At 44.2% G+C, this 16981-nt stretch overlaps 1 protein-coding gene across 6 annotated transcripts in view; it reads right to left on the bottom strand.

The window, feature by feature from the left end:
* The window catches only part of CCDC13 (coiled-coil domain containing 13), a 31201-nt gene that overhangs the window by 6010 nt on the left and 8210 nt on the right, over positions 1-16981 (bottom strand). For 5 of the 6 annotated variants that reach the window (XM_035554409.1, XM_035554408.2, XM_050708999.1 and 2 more), the window contains 9 exons: positions 13743-13832; positions 13336-13452; positions 11244-11348; positions 9425-9589; positions 7763-7939; positions 5948-6154; positions 4738-4874; positions 2329-2412; positions 1385-1513 (listed from right to left, as the gene is read on the bottom strand). In XM_035554409.1, the coding sequence (XP_035410302.1) occupies positions 1385-1513; positions 2329-2412; positions 4738-4874; positions 5948-6154; positions 7763-7939; positions 9425-9589; positions 11244-11348; positions 13336-13452; positions 13743-13832 (1211 nt within the window). Of the gene's footprint in view, positions 1-624; positions 1211-1384; positions 1514-2328; positions 2413-4737; positions 4875-5947; positions 6155-7762; positions 7940-9424; positions 9590-11243; positions 11349-13335; positions 13453-13742; positions 13833-16981 lie in introns of those variants that run through there. The other variant, XM_035554411.2, reaches the window with a different exon arrangement.

Below are 16981 nucleotides of genomic sequence, written 5' to 3'. Positions count from 1 at the left end.
TTCTGCCAATATGTGCAGCAAACTGAAATCTTGCTCTAGCTCTCCCCTCCTCCAGCAGGGCCCAATCCTACAATCAGTCTACAAGCGAGTGTCTTCTGGCAGCATCTTTTGCTCTGCGGTGAGTGGCTGTGAAACACGGTCGTAAATTCTGGCAGCTGCTGTAGGAAAATGCTACTCTCATAACCATTCTCAGTGCTCTTCTCTTGGCTTAAGCATTATATATGTTCCTTGAGCTTTGTTGACCTGTGCTCCAACAGGGGAAAGGAAGAGGAGGAACGCCTCGCTTCTTTACATATATTCATGTTGAAATACGACTGGATGCTATATTATCCTGAGGTCTTCCAAGAATTATTGCACACAATCTCATAAAATTTGCTTTACCTGCAGGAGCTCTTGATAAATGTGTGATAACCGTGGAGCTGCTGAATCATCACTCTGTGGCACATTTTACTAGTAACTGCGCATTTCATTGACTCTGCGTTCTTCATTAGCCCATATTCGCAACGGCCCCAGTTCAGAAATCACCCAGACCTCCATCGTTACCTAATTGCACAGCTCTGTCAGTCACTGGGCTTACAGACATAAATAAAATCCTCCCAGTGCACGTTTCTAGGATTTAGCCCTTAAAGGCACAGGGGATGATACCTTTACCACAGTTTTAAAAACCACATTTTTCTGATTGTGATTTATTAAAAGTCAGGCAAGTGAGATGATGATAATGATAATGAGTGCCAAATAAAGCAATCAAGCAAACAGTACCTATTGTATTCAAAAATACCCAGACAAAAATGTGTCTTCCTATAAACTGGAATACAGATTTGGGAATCAAAGCATATTTAAATCAAATTCTCTAACTGGGAAAAAGTCAGTAGCTGAAAGGTGTCTAAAGATAAAAGACTTTGCTTTCTCTGCTCTCCCAAAACATAGCTTGGTTTTAACATTGTCTTAAATTGAACTGAATAATGGGAAAAAATGTCACCGTCATGCTTCAGTTAAGCTAGAAGAAATTCATTTAAAAGAGGATACGGTGAAACTTAAAAGAACGTGAAAAGCTTCTGGAACAGAAATCAGATTATAACTCTAATTACAGTATTTAGTATTGGTGAATAATATTGCTGCCTAAATAACACCACACACACAAATACACCAACTCCAGCTTTATCTGAGTGTAGCAAGCTTGAAGATGACTCCATTTTTTCTGCACTTTGTTCTAAAAGAATTAAAAAAAATGAATCATCAAGTAGGCAGTGAAATTGAGCAGAATAATTTCAAACGCCCCTATTTAAGGCAAGTTTCGCAGTGGCAGAGTACAGCATACCGGACTGTCTCAGCTGCTCCTTAATCACAGCATCCCACAAAGGGCACGGGCAGAATCAGCCACTACCTTTTCTGCAGCACAGTGACCAGTTCCAGGAGCCTGTCTCTCTCCACCTCAGCAGCCTGGCAGAGAGCCTTGTGCTCTGTGATCTGCGTCTGCAGCACTTTGAAATCCAGGCTGTCAGTGCCAGCAAGCCTAAAAGCAGCAGAAGCGTAAAGAGTCTGTTTCCCATTTCACGAATGAAAGAAATGAAACAAAGACAGCGTTTGAAAAAAACATATCAAAATACACTTCTGAGGCCTGAGCCAGACCGCAGAGCCAGGCTCACTAACTCCCCCCAGCATCATGCTTGATACTGCAATACGTGGAATAAAAATACGTGGAAATAAAGCCACTCTGAGTCTCACTAGAAAGGCCTTTCCCCTTGCAACGATGCTCTCCCTTCCCATCACCCTTGAAAACAAACTTCCCGCACCGATCAGTTCACTAACACTTGACTCTCCTCCCACTGCTCCTGCCAAAGAGAAGCCTGCACGTGGAGTCTCCAAAGTGCTGCGCTAAGCTATTAAATGGCACGCTATTGATTTTCTTTAACTGAAAGGCTTCAGGCAGCATTAGTAAAATGGTTATTCTTGTGCCGAGCAGGTGATGAAAGGAAGGGGCAATTTTTCCACGTATCCCATTACTATGTACTTCGTTTCTTCTACCTCTGCACGGGGATATTCGAGAATATTTCCTTTAGAGCAAAAACCAGGAGAAATCTTGGTGGTTGGGGATGACAAAAAGGGAAAAGGGGATTTATGGGGCATAAAACTAGCAATCAATTAAAAAATTAAGACAGCAAGGAGACACTGCAGCCTGTCTCAGAACACTTTGACAGTATCACGTGGAAAGGATGGTAAAAGAAGTTGTTCGTTTGGGAAACAAGGCTGATATTGCTGAGGGCTGCCAGCAGCTTGTGGAGCGTTGCAGGTTTCCTCTCTTGTTCGTGGCGAAGTTTATATACGTACCTTCCAGGTGGGACGTTATTACTGAGAAGGGGAGGTTGAGTAGCTGCCAACTCTACAAGCATATGGCCCATCTTGGACACTGCGCTACAAGGGAGAAAGCTCTGTTAAACAACGAGATCTACTGAGAGCAGTCATCCAAGAACTCCTCTGACTTTTCACTGTCTGTGTTTATTGTGGCCTTTTTGGGGAGAGACTCCCAGAGCCTCCTACGAGGGTATCACCCAGGCTGTGCATACGCAGCAGCTCACCTTGCTGTCCGGCCCCAAAACGCACTGCAAAACCACGTCGTGTGCCCCGTGTACAAATACTAAAGCTCAGTTTTTGATCTCTGTGCTTCTGGAGGCACTTTGCTGGCCCGCCACGCCAGCATTTTGGAGCTGCGTGTCACAGCATGCGGATGTGGTGAGCAGGAACAGCTCTTGACCCTGCTTGGCTCAAGCTGAACAGGCAAAGAGCCACAGCAACAGCCACTGCTGCTCTGTTTCCTCACGGGCACTGCCTCGGACGCTCGCATAGAGCACTCTCATCGCACACCCCCTAGGACGTGAGCCAAGGACAGGTTACTGGGTTTCTTTGCTGGTGTTTGCGTATCGCACGCTTTCCTAACCAACTGAACCCCTGTTCTGCAGCAAGGTGCAGAACTTTCCTTTCCAGATGTCTTTTAAAAATATATTTTATAGTTTTTTGAACTCTCAGGAAGATCTGTCAGACTTACGAATATCAAGATCTTAGGAAGATCTGGCAGACTGCTAACACTAGAGTATCACTTCCAGCCTGGATGAGTTTTATGCATCTGCGTGCTTGGGACATAAAATTCCAGTGTTTGTTTTCCAGTCTTGAATTCAGCTGCCTGAAGGCCATTCCGTTTTCCTTGCCTTTGTGTTTCCTTGCCTTTAAGCTTCAGCTAACAGATGATAAAGCCTTAATATTGTGGACCAGGCGGAGCTGCCTTCTAGGCTGTGACTGGTTAATCCATCCTAAAATCAAGTTAAGGTTGGTAATGACAGAAGAGGCCCAGTCTAAAAATGAGGATTTTTACTCTGACACCTCCAAGGGGCTTTAGCTCCTATTTATAGCATTTTTCATTTCATCTTTCCTGATAGGAAAAGATGATTCACTAAAGCAAAATGGAATAGAGGGTTCATCAGCATATTAAAGTTAATGGAATGAGTGAGCCCTGCTGACCAAATTATTAATGGCTCTTGCAGTTTTCAGACTCTTTCACTGCCCATCTGACACGTCAGCCATTGTCAGGACAGAGCTATGCCAGTCACGTACACAAAAAATAATGTATGCATTGCATTTAGAGGCTTCTACAAAGCCCATACCCAGCCTAGATTTCCTGCTCAGCTTCCTTCAAATATCAGAGGATATTTGAAGTAATTGGTAAAAGGAAAAAAAAAGTAGATAAAATATAGACTGGCACCACGAGAGCACAACGTCTGTGGAGTTGGAAGCGGGAAGTAAAGTCAACCACCACTGGAGACGCTACCACTCTGCCAAGGAAACTTGCAAATAAGTTCTAACTCTCATTCCAAAACACTCTGAAGAACATTTCTTAAGTTTTGTAGTAATGTTCTACTTAGACTTAGGGATACATCTGACGATTTTCAGGCCAATCTCAGTGTCTAAAGTAACGTGGTAGGCTAGTTAAAATTCCATACGAGAAATTAGCTGTATCTTTAACTTGGTAAAAGAATTTCCTCCTTCCTCAGAAGGCCAGTCTCAACTCCTCATTGTCAATTAGACCATGAACTTGTTAGCAATAAACCCAGTGTTTTGACAGGATGGGATACAACTTGTTCTGGTGCAAGTTATGGTCCCTTCACACAGCCAGAGAGAGACAGAGTTACATAAGTGTGAACAAAAATCAGACATAATGATATTAATATGACTATAACGTACATGGTCCTCAATAAGGCTTTAAAAAGGGTGTTTGTTAAGAGTAAACAGCGTGGTGTGCTTTCAACATTTCTGCAAGGAAATCCTACTCAAAGCAGCTTTATTGATTTAAATAACGCACCGGTGATTTAGTGCTTACCTAAAATGGGGCTATGTATTAATTTGCCACCCTGCTTTCAGAAGCCTGCTCATTAGAAACCCTGTTTCTCATAAGAGTCATGAAACACAGGCACTTAAGTTAACCACATAAACATTATCTGAGATGGAGAAAGAGAATTAGCTGCACTACCATCATGCCAAATGTAGTAACGTCTGCAAGTCTGTGTATCTTTCTCTGTTCCAGGACAAAAGTCCAAGAGACAATGTGATTAGAAATTCCCATATACTGTAAACAGCCCACCACAGCTGCTGGCACACAGCACTTGTGGTTTGATACAGTTGTCTGGGAAAACCGTGCTTCTGAATAACTCACAGCAACCTAAAACATTGACACTAGGCTCTTCTTACCGAGCGGATTCAATCCTTCCAGCCTGATCACCGCCTGATGGCAGAGGCTTAAGCAGAGTAAAACGTGGATCTTCTGATTGCTCCGAGGGTGGTACAACAGCAGCTCCTGGATCGTCCCCTTGATGGGCAGATTTCTTCTGTTAATGGTGGAGAAAGTTATAAAACCAATGACACAGTTCAAAGGAAAAGAGCTGCACTAACGCCTGATCAGCAGATTATGGTTATTGCTACAAGCTTGCCAGAACTTTTGATTTACAGGACCTGCTCCAAAACTTTTCTTTAGTTTCTTACCACTGCAGAAGAGAAACAAAGCAAAAGTCAGTAAAAAGTGCTGTTTTGTAGGTTATCATAGGGTATGCACGGTGTCACTACAGAACCTACAGTGCAGCACCACCACTGCCAGCATTGGCTTGTGTCCCTAACCCAGGCTTCACCTTGGACCCAACGCTCTAGCCTCCATTTCTGAGGTATCTGACAGATTCACAACCTCACCATTGTGAGGGTTTTATACCTTTAGGAACTGGATGTCTACCTACTCTTAACAAAACCTGAATGTAAGTTAGCAGACCACACGAGAAGCCTTTGACGGTTTAGTGGACTGCCCCTCAATTCCTCTGCCATCTTGCAATAGCATGTCTTGCACTCTTAGTTTTTACACTGGACCGTAAAAGTTGAAGACATTCTTAACATACTAGTCCCTAAGGAGCCAACCTTCCTGATTCCTTCACCTGTACAACAAAAGTTCCACGTGGCTGAGACTCATCAGACTCATAAGACTAGCATGGAGATCTGAGGAAGATTTTTAAGTGGTTCACAGTGGGAGATGAGAATAAACTTACTAGGGAGTCCCATCACTCCATGAGGGGATGTAGCTGGGCTCCACAGCAGCCTGCTGATGTTGCCTCACCTATGTTTGCCTGCTTGCTTCAGCAGCCAAGGATGGTCAGTCCCCATTGCATCCCCACACCTGCTGTCAGGCTGATGTCACTAATATTTCTATATTTTTCTGCTGCTTAAACAGCTTGAAGAAAAATTATGTATAAACAGGAAAGAAAATTAGAGTTACAAGAGAGGACAGAAGACACTGTCAGTAGGGCAGGTATCAGTGGCTTGAGCTAGCAACCATCTTGGACAACACTGGAGAAGGAAGTGGAAGAACAGATCTGAAACTATTACAAGTGTGCTCCTCTAGTTCATTTCTTCTGACTACCTGGAGCGTGAGTTGCCCAATCTCCTCTTCCAGCTCTTTAACTTTTGCCTCTCGTTCAGCCACCAGCTGTCTGAGCTGCTCTATAAGGCAGTTTTGCTTCTGAGCCTCGTTGTTCAAGTGCTGCCCTAGCATCTGCTGGGACTCCTTGTTCTTCTCATTCTGCTGGCTCAGGTGCTTTAAGATCTCCTGCATTTGCTTCTGCTGACTCTGATAAAATAGAAATAATGATTGTACACAAAGATTATTAAGACGCCCTGTGTTTTACACCCTACAAGACAAATACTCATTTAGGAGCATGAGGGCAAGCCACTGCCCTGCCAAACTCATTTCCTGGTGTAAGCAAACTGATGTCACTAGCACTACTCCAAGAATTTGGTCCACTATGTTTTAAGCATGAGGTCACTTTGCCTTGCTCTCAGCAGCTATCACTTAAAAGAATGGCCCAGCACATCTATTTGTAACACCCAGACATGTTCTGCTGGGTAAGGGCGGTCTGCCCTCACTGGTCCTATCAAGACTTCAGTGGCTGGATGGTTCAAGTTGGAAAGATCTAAGGAACTGAAAGATTCAGTTTGCTGGGAGCTTTGCTACCGAGTGTAGCAGAAAAGAAAGCAAGAACGGCTGTCTTTTGACAAAGAAATAGACTTTTTTCATAAGCTGAATAAAAGTGAAGATTTCAGTGTGGTTTTTGTGACATTAGACCACGATCAGCCTGCGTGACGGTGACATTAAAAGAGGAGGGTAGTGTGAGAAGACAGCTATGAGGCTCGGCTGTTTTGCCGGTGGGTTTTGGAGTTTTTCACACTCTGACAAATCTAATACTTGTTGGACAGTTTGTTCTGTCAGGCGAACAGACTGCAAGCAAGGTACTTCTTTGATGTAATGGATCAAAAATTAACCGCTCCTTCCAAACAAAAATTGTGTCTTTCTGTAATACTTTTAGTGAGAGTGCTCAGACTTAGCAGAAGTGCCAACTCTTATTTGGCTCCTCTGTAATCAGCCTAATCTGCTGGTCAGTGCCCATATTCCCCTCATGGCTGCCTGGTGTGCAGAAAGGTGAATGCCAGCCTCATTAGCCTCTGTTGGCTAAAAGCTCTGTACAGAAGCAAGGAAACGTAAGTGCTTTTAAACTTGTGAGAAGCTGGATTAGGGCTTCTACTAGGCAGTGGCATATTTTCTCATATTTTTTTCTCGTTATTGTAATTGGGGAAAACTGTTTGGAACCACAGCAGGACAAAGCAATCCCACAAGAGCATGGCAGTGGGCATTTATTTCAGCATATCTGTGTCCTGAGGCCCCACTGGTACTCCTAGTTTTGAAGGCGCCAAGTCCTCTCAGCTCCAGCTACTGCAGCCAGATGGGCATACGGTGTAGTAGGCATGGTTCAGGTCTTGCGTGTTTTGGGCTGTGTAATACAACAAATTAAAGTGCAAGACTGCAGGCATTCTCAGAGAAAAAAAAAATGTACCAACAGGGCTGAAAGCAGAACAGATAATCCAGTCCAGCTTCTGGAGTCAGGAATGAAGCCCTTCCTCTACCTAACAGACATTCCTACTTCCATCCTTCTGCAAAACGTTACTTCCAACACTTGACTCCGACTGTCACCCCCAGTGCTGTCCTGCAGCCTTTAGGTGATCTGCTCCAAAAGGCACAAGGGCTTTAGCTAACTCCGAAACCTCTGGCTGTCGCAGTTTGATTCATCAGCCCCCTGTATAAGGTTGTCTGTGTCACTGTGTCATTAAATGACATCGCGTTTCATCACTAAGAGAAAGAGGGCTGATTGCAAGGGCCGGGACCAACAGTAATAGGCAGTACCAGTAAGGCATCTATGAGCTCATCATCGTGTTTTCCTTTCTCCAGCAGGGTTACAATCTGTCCCTTCAGGGTTTTCACTTCGCCGCACAGCACTTTGTTCCTGGCTTTTGATGCGTCGAGTTTTTTTTTCACTTCCTCGTGATTTTTTTGGAGAGCCTCGTGTTCCCCAGTGAGTTTCTGCAGACGCAAACACATCGTAGGAAATGACAGTTATAGCCTGGATGCTTTGGTGAGCTAAAGGAATCACACGTTGCCCAGCAGAATGAAAAACATGGCACTGGCATATCATATCATCCCTAAATAAGTAGAAAGTATAAATAGCACTACTCACTGTTTGCTTGCCACCATCAAAAAGGTCTGTCTGACCAGAAATACGAGGGAACTGGGTTGGTTCAGTATGTGCCAGGAAGTGTACGATAATTTTGTGCTAAAACCTAATTCTGTATGCTCCTGCTCATTCATTTGTCTCACTATATTCCCATGGGGAAAGTGCCTTACTTCCAGATACAGGATGATGCTGCCACAGTGTCTACTAGAAGCTCTGCGTGGCACATGCTGTCTCCTGAGCCATGCCTTCACCTAGCTGGAACTGGCCAGGGAGTGTGCTAGCAGTCATGTAGCCACGGACAAGTGCAAAGGAGATTTTGGAGTGGAGCCTGAAACACAAGGGGAGGGTGGAGCCATGCAGATTACAGTTACCGAGGGAAATCTTCCCAGTGCTGCATGCCTGTGGCTATAAACCTCTCTCCTCCTCACAGCCAAGAGTGAAAGGTGTGCATTACCCCACTGCTCACTCTATTGCACGGTGAAATTGTGGGGAGAAAAGCAGCAGCTAATTAAGCTCTGGGGTGGTGCCAGGCGGCCTTTACAGAAGAGAACGCAGGAAAAGAGCTCAGGGAAGCGTGCTTTGCTAGCCTGCTTGTATAGTTGACTCCCCGCTGCTGCACCCTCCCATGGTTCTTGTGGACACAGACCTATGGATCCTTTACAGCTCACGGTTTACTGCGTGCCACTAGCCACAGCCCCTTTCAAGCCCTAAACCTGTTTATTTTTGCAGCAACTCAATACGATAGATGGAGAGTAAGATCCATGTTCAAAATGCCTCTTGGAAGGAGTCCGGTGCAATTCTGAACTTTATTCTGCTCAAATGTAGGAGCCCATAGCCATAAAGATGTATGAGGTGTGAGGGGGATGCTCGTATTTAACACTGCATGGAGAATGCACACCTGGCCACGGGGAGAGGGGGATGCTCCAGAGGTTGGACGCAGCTAAGGCAGGGCTTCTTTCTACATGTGACTTCAGCACGAAGCCAGCACCAGCTGCATTGAAACCGAGGGACTCTCTGCCACTTTCTAACATCATACACCAAGCCCAGTTGTCAGGTGGCCACGTTTCAGGCCAAGTGGATGCATCTGACATGTGAATCATGAAGCAAGGGGATGTATCATGTACTGCAAAGATATGCCTTGACACACGAGTACAATACAGAAAGCGAGCGTGGAAGTCTCTTGCACAGCCTGTGAAGTGTGGCACGACTTCTTCGAGCAGATCGAGTGGGTTTCCAAAATGGTCTTCAGGTAGGGTACGTAACACACACCCCGAAAGTAAGGCAAGTTATTACTCACTATGTACCCAAGTAGGACTCTGCTCACAACATTTTACCTCCAAGGCTTCTTTCTTTTCTTTTTCCAAGCTGCGAATCTTCAGCAAGTTCTTCTCTTGGGCTGACAGCTTCCTCGGATCAGTCAGTGCCAGCAGTTCCTCATCGATTTCACTCAGTGATGTTCTGCTCTTGGTTTGACCCAGCTGAGTCTCCAGCTCTCGAACCTAGGGCACGATACAGTGGTCCAGCACGTAAGAGCACAGAACCAGAGCTCAGAGCACAGCACCTGATCGTTCACTTCTTGACATTATCATGGGTACACAGAGCAGTGAATGTTGTTTTTTCTCAAATTTATATTTGCTAGGTGCTAACAAACATGCAGACGCTTAGGGCATCTGTGCAGGAAGGAGATATGACCACAAGACCTAGAGGAGATAAAGGACACATGGGAGCTCTGTGCTTTATCACAGCCACATGTGAAAGCAAGGCAGATACCCCAAAGCTTCTTGAATGCCACTAATTATGTATGTGGCCAACGGAATAATGTTAGATATCCTCTACGAGGGCAGAAACCCACTTACCCATATAAATTTAAGCATCTCAGTCTTCAGCAGAACCACCATCCAGGATGCCCACATCCAAGGCACAGTTCACTAGCCTGAATATAGGTATCTGGCGTTGTTTTAGCTGCCCTGGGGTACTGGAGACACATGGCACAGGATCTACAGGACATCCATACTCCTCCAGAGCAATGGCCAAAGGTCAAAGGGATACCCTATGGCATCTCAGCTGGCGTTAGACACCAGTGTGTGGGCAACTGAACTCAGCTGCTGCATCTCAGCTATTCACTACAGATTTATTTTATGGTCAGGAGAAGGAAGCAGGATCACTTTTGATCCAGCGACTGCATTTACTGTATCACCACTGACTACAGAAGGGGCCTGTGGAGACTGGCTCCGAAATTTCTACAGTAGAGTACAGTAATAATATGTACAGCCTTCAGCTGAATCCCAGCCAGGGGGTCTAATGAAAAGAAAATGTAATTCGGCCACGGGAAAACAGAGATTAACAACTTCAGTCAATCAGAGTGCAAAAATCACAGTTCAGTGGCATATAATTCAACACCAGAAAAATAGGAGGACTGCGTACCAAATTACCTGAGAGAAGTTTTACGTAAGACAGACAAACTGCCTCCCTGTCCTGAGCTGACATTTCAGCTAGACTGTGCCCTTCAGAAGATTCAGGAGTTAAAGATTTTACTTAAGTTCCCGGGGGAACAACTTGAACATCTTATCTGGCCTCAATTCTTCCCGTCTGACTTTAGGCACTGAACAAAGGTGTCTGTCAGAGCACAGGCACTGACAGGGCTCCTGCAGTGGAGAGAGGCACCTTCAAAACATCCTGGGATTTTAACTAGGCTGCCACAGCTCTCCAGAGTCACTGAACTCTCTCCTCTGACACAGATGCTAGAGATTCCCAGCTTAAATATGGAAGTTTGCATGTTTGCAATAGACTAATTAGCGTAGTCTGCAGGAATTCTGAAAGACTCTGCACGCATCATTACAAGTTTAAAATTTGACACAGCACCACCATACCACGCACACACAAGCACTAAAAAACATTCTAAAAGTTACAATAAAGCTTTTTATTAAAGCAATAAAAGCAACATAAAGCATAAAGCAATGGTTGCTTTCCTCAACACAGAAAAGACTGGCTACGTATTTGTAGTAAACTCTTTGTCCTGGGACACATCTTATCAGCAGGTTTAGATGTTTTTACATTACTTAATGAAGAACCAAGAGCTTACCTCAAACATCCCACTCGGAGCACCCCGGCCCCCTGCTTACTATGCAGGCCCTGTGCAGGGTCTCAACTCACCTTGCTTTGGAGAACAAGAATTTGCTGGGCTCGTCCACGCCAGCTGCCAGAATTGGTCAAGAGACTTTGAATATTCACATCTTCGCCAACTTCATTTGCTAAAAGCTATGAAGAAGGGATTAATATCAGCAATAAGACTAGGCTGAAATACCTGTGGTGGGGAGGGGAGAAAAAACTGCTCTCTCTAGCAGGAAGCCCAAACCACTGTATCTATACACAGTAGCCTTTTCACCTGTATCTGATATCCAGGGTCCCACGTGATGTAAGTTATTTTGGACCATTATCACAACACAGATTGTTGCTGCTTAGGAGGGGTTTGGCTAACATGAACGGCTTCATTTGTTAAGGTGGGTATTTTGGTATTTTAATGTTTCAGTATTAGTTGTTAGTGTTTTTTTATTTTCTTTTTTCTTTTTTTAAATGTGAGTCTGTATTTTGCTGCCTGCCTACCAAGTCTGTCAAATTGTACTGTCTAGCTGCATAGCTGGGAGTTGTGACCTGTACCCCCTGCCCCTGACACTTCGTAATATGGTTAGCAAAACCAACACCACTTTATTAGGCAAATGGCCACAATATGTAGGCAGCCCGATCATGTATCAGTCGCCTTTTATCTCCCCCTTTTCTGCATTATGATAAGAACATCTACCAGGATGTGGTGACCCCCGTTACAGAACAAGCAAGCCTCCTGTTGGCATTGCGATAAGAAACATTTGCCCATGGAGGCTGTCCAAGCATAGGCACTGGGTTGTGACAGCTGTGGTGACACTTGTTATGGACCAGGGAAGCAAAACATGACATCAGACACTGCTTCTAAAACCAAGCAGCTGCAAATCCCAAGCAGGACTCAGAACAGAAGCGTTGCTGGACGGCAAAACCTGTGATCAGAGATGGTCAGGTGTGCCTCACCATCATCTTCCTTCTCCGAGGAGTGAGCGAGTGACTCATGTTCTTTTAGGTGAATTCTGAGTCTAGGCTACGATTACAGTATCACATACTTGTTAGTAGGAATTTGACCCAATCTGCAGAGTCCAGATGAGTAAAAGGTACTCCAGGTGAGTAAAAATTCTAGATAATAAGAAAGCTACACTACTTACTAAAAAGTCTGTGTAACAACGAGCTATGCTGATTGCTAATTTTTTTATGTATTAATAAAGCTCTAGTTATAAGTACCCCGTGGCCAGTCCTTATTCTACTGAGGATCCCTAAAGGAATCCGCCTGTCCCCATAGCACGGGGCGACAGGTGTCAGACCGTGCTACCTCTGTAAGAGGATTTCAAATTCATCACCAAGTCTTCCCACGCATTGCTGACAGTTTTCAATACCTGCATTTATTCTGCATTACATATAACTAGAACTGAACGGGAGCAGAGCAGAGATGCTGTCTTAATACACGCCCTTGCAATCAGGCACTAAGCCAACCTCTCTTGCACAGTTCTGAAACAGCCACATTAATGAGAGCTAAAGTTAGTATGACGAGCGTTTAAATTATTTATAAAAAGGCCAGCAGAGTTCTATTTTTAGAAGCATATTCTCTACTCTGATCTGCATTGCAGGTCTCTTATGCAAAGTAATGAAACCAAAGGAAGCAGAGCACAGAGGAATGCATTAAAACCCATCGTGAATCAAGCAGGAAAAAGTTACTCTGGATGTCACTCCACCAAACTGTTTAAACGTGCTTCGGTTCAAGTGTGGGTTTTAATCTCACCAACTTCATGGGACTGAAGCCTACGTTAAAAAGTAAATACTTAAATGTTTTGGAAAAGAGGAATGGGCTTGATTATATGTTTCAAGTCAGTCAAAATCTATTTTGCTGAACTGGGACTTTCAAACCTTAAAGGATCTGTACCCATCATAGCAGCAGAAATAATGGAAACAGCCATCCAGTTATAGGGGCAGGGCATGAAATCAGTGTGTGCCCACGTGCATATCTTTCCAGTTCAACCACTATTCCCCCGGTTTTGTTACCTCCTTACAGTTGACTGGAATCACGGAGGCTAACGAAAGCTCAGAGGAAAAGAAGCCTGCTCCTGATGTCACAGGAGTATACCTCCTGAACAGGATCCCAGCCACAGACTGCATCCCGGAACACTACCTTTTGCGTCATCTTCAGTTCCTGCTTTGCAGACTGGAGTTGGTTACGGTACTCCATCACTTTAAAGTTGGCCGTGGTTAATTTTTCTTGCAATGCTTTCACCTCTGGACTCTCAGCCTTTGAAGAGAAGAATGGATTTGGTAAGAACAGAATCCTCAGTGAAAACCTAAAGTTATTAAGATCCACATATCCATCAGGATCACAGAATCTTTTTTTTTCCAGACCCATTCCCTAATTTGTGGGGTATAGAGGATGTGAAAACAGAGCAATTTGGTCACAAAACTAGAGACAGGGAGACATCCTTGCCATAAGGCAAGGATATGCACAATAGGAAAGGAATGCACAATAGGAAAGAACTAAGCATCAGCTATTACTTCTCATTTCCACTCTACGATTACAATTCATACCAAGTTTCCTTCTATCTTCTTCAGAGTTGACTGCTTGATTCCTGCATCATCACCACCAAGAGAATGTATTTTTTCCACAGCTGTCTGTAGCTGGAAAAAAAAATGCACTGTTATAGAATGGATACAGTGAAGAACACACCTCCACGGAAGACTAATTAGAAAAAAAATACGATGGTAATTTTAATGATCCTGGATGTTTATTTGCTCTAAGAAAAAAAAAAAAGACTTCATTTCCCCTTGTTTTTTATAAAAAAATAGTAGAAAAGCCTTTTCCTGAAATGGTTCCCGAAGAAGCCTGGGTTATTTCACTGCGAAATAACTTCAGGGAAAATGTCTCTGACTTGCTGAGATGGGATCAGTTATGGGTATTTCTGGGGGATTTTCTCATCACAGGTTCATAAAATAAGAATGTATACATATAAACGCAGATCCAATGAAGTACAGATCAGGATGTTGTCTCTGGATGCCAGTTTACTCACTTTTCAAGAATATCACAGGATATTTAATAAAAAGCACACAGCTCTTTTCACCAGAGGAACCTAAAAGGAGAAATGACTACCTAACGCCCTGCAGCTGAGATTTAGTAATGATGTTAAGTCTCTTTTTCTTCAGCTGGGACATCTCTGAAGTAGCATTTCTCAACAGGTAAAGAGTATGTCTGCTATTGCTCGCCCCAGAATAGGAAGGCAGACACATTGCCCCTACTCCTCGGGATCATGTCCTCTGTTGAGGTTGCAAAGACTTCTTGCTGGACCGAAGCGCAGTGAGTTTGGAGCTGGAAAGGCCGGGAAGTGTTGCTTTAAAGGGATGGGACTTCATTCTTTGAGGTGGGCAGAAAATCTTGGTTATTTGCCTGAATAAAAGAAGGCTCTAAGGAATAGCTTCTTCATTAAAGTCGTATCTGGAGAACCAGAGAGTGCAACTCAGGGCCATCTTACCTTTCTTTGCAATAAATCCTTGCATAGACCAACCACCACTTCTACCCAGTTCATAAATTTGTTTAGGCAACGGACCGAGAGTCAGGAATTTCAGCGAGTGGTGGCAGCTGCTGGGTCACATTTCAATGATGTTTCCTGCCAACACCCATTTGCAGTCTTTGTTCGTGTTCTGCTCTTTGCTAAGCGATTGCTCAATGACCACACCCTGCATTTTGTTTGTGGGAACATATCCATGTTAAAACGCTTATGATTTCCATATTTTGCAGCTTTCATGCAAGCAAAGAGCTAACAACTACGTGAAATAACACTGTTTTCCCCTGGTCAAAGTACATCCTGCGACGTGTTTGCAAGGTACCATCAATATGATTCATTTCCCTGCGTTTAAGCCATCTAGAAGCAGGCATATGGAATGAGATCCAACTCTCAAATTAACACTTTTCCTCTTCTCAGCTTGGGCGTCTCTATTCATAATTAATGGAGTCTCATCAATACAATCAGGGAAGTCTACTCTTCAGCTCACTCTACACTAGACCCTTACATTAGGTCAAGCAGATGCACTGACCGCGAGCTCTTTTTTGCCCCACACGGGTGTCTGGTCCTGTTGGAGGTGCCCAAGGGATGTGACATTAGCAGGCCCTCAGCTGCTGCACCCAGAGTGCCAGTGCTGTCATGTCCTACAGCCCTGTACAGGTGTCTGGGAGGTCAAGCGGCACCTCAAATGGTACTTTTATGCTTTGTGCGGGTAACTGAATTGTGCTTTAGTTGTCTTGTTCTATAATCAATGGAAAAAGATGAGTGGGTCTCATCAGCTTAGCGTAAAAGTTACTGAAGAGATGTGAGTATCTGCAGCTTCCTATATGTGATAGCTCTCCTTACACCTCACTCAACGTTTTTGATAGGTATCTCCCACTCTTGAGCACTGCTTTAGTCCTACCCTTCCTTCACATCTTCATACAGCTCTTCTGAACAAACCCATTCCAAAAACTCAGCCAATGACCAATGGTTTGGAGAAGAGCCATCCCAAAGGAGTCTGTGAGAAAATGGCCTCAAGCTGCACCAGGGGAGGTTCAGGTAGGAAATGAGGAGACATTTCTGCTCAGAAAGAGCAGTCAGGCGTTGGGACGGGTTGCCCAGGGAGGTGGTGGCGTCACCGCCCCTGGGGGTGTTCAGGGAGAGGTTGGACGTGGTGCTTGGGGACATGGTTTAGTGGTGACATTGGTGGGAGGGGGATGTTGGACCTGATGACCTCAGAGGGCTTTTCCAGCCCTAATGATTCTGTGATTTGATGAAAACACAGACCAGGGCATGGCTTCACTGGGGCCCAACCGTGGTTCATCTCTATCGCAGATGAGACAGGTTGACTTCTTTTGTCTTTGATTTTGATGGTGCTGGTGTCCAAGGAACAGATTAGTTCGTACCTGAGGTGCCTATCCCTGCCCTGACCAGCACTGTTTCTTGAGAATTTCTGTTTACTTTGACTTTCTTTCCTGAAGCGTCTGCAATTCCTTTCTTTTAGGTCAATACCTGACAATATTTCACATTTCTGGTTGAATAATGGTCTTTACACTTCTGTAATAGAGGATTATAAGCAAGGTATTTTTTCTTAAAATTATTTGCATCTTGCTCCCCTACTTATGTAACTTCACAGGTCCTCAGCTACACCAGGTATTTCTTAGCCAGCCTGCCAGCTGTGTGACAAGGCCCTTCTGAACTCTTTGGATTTATGCAGTTCTCAAATCTGGCATCTACCACTTCTTGATCTTTCAAGTAACTGGGATCCAATTCAGATAGCTGAATGACTCATGAAAATAAGCGACTGTGAAAGATGCAGTCAAAATGCATTTGTCAGACAGAGCGATAAACATTATCGATGCATTTAAATGATGCCTTCTGAGGAGGCAAAGTGAAGAAAAACGCACTAAAAATGATCGAAAAAATTAACCAAGACTGCACAAGGAAGATCAGTAGTTGCCAATGAACAAAGTAAACACTGACATCGGGGCATCTAATTTTCATTTCAGCAGTCACCTGAGGGAAATTAGTCCTGTGACAGGTCAGCCTATATAAAAACATTGTAGTAAACCAGAAGAATACAGCTGGCTGAGTGAAGATTTTCCATCTTAAGTGACATAGCTCGTTATCGCCTCAGTTCGGAAAGCACTTAAACTATTTGTGTTTCAAATACAAGCGAATGTTGCTAACTGGCATTTCATACATCTTTGGCTCATTATTTTGTCTCAGCTTACTGACAGCCTCTCCTAGCTCCTCCTTTCTGCAAAGGTGGGAACGGCTGAGGGCACA

This window comes from Cygnus atratus, chromosome 2 (assembly GCF_013377495.2).
Source record: "Cygnus atratus isolate AKBS03 ecotype Queensland, Australia chromosome 2, CAtr_DNAZoo_HiC_assembly, whole genome shotgun sequence".
Classification (NCBI taxonomy): Eukaryota; Metazoa; Chordata; class Aves; order Anseriformes; family Anatidae; genus Cygnus; species Cygnus atratus.
Note: the sequence above shows the minus strand (reverse complement) of the source record. Positions and strands in the feature narration are given on the sequence as shown.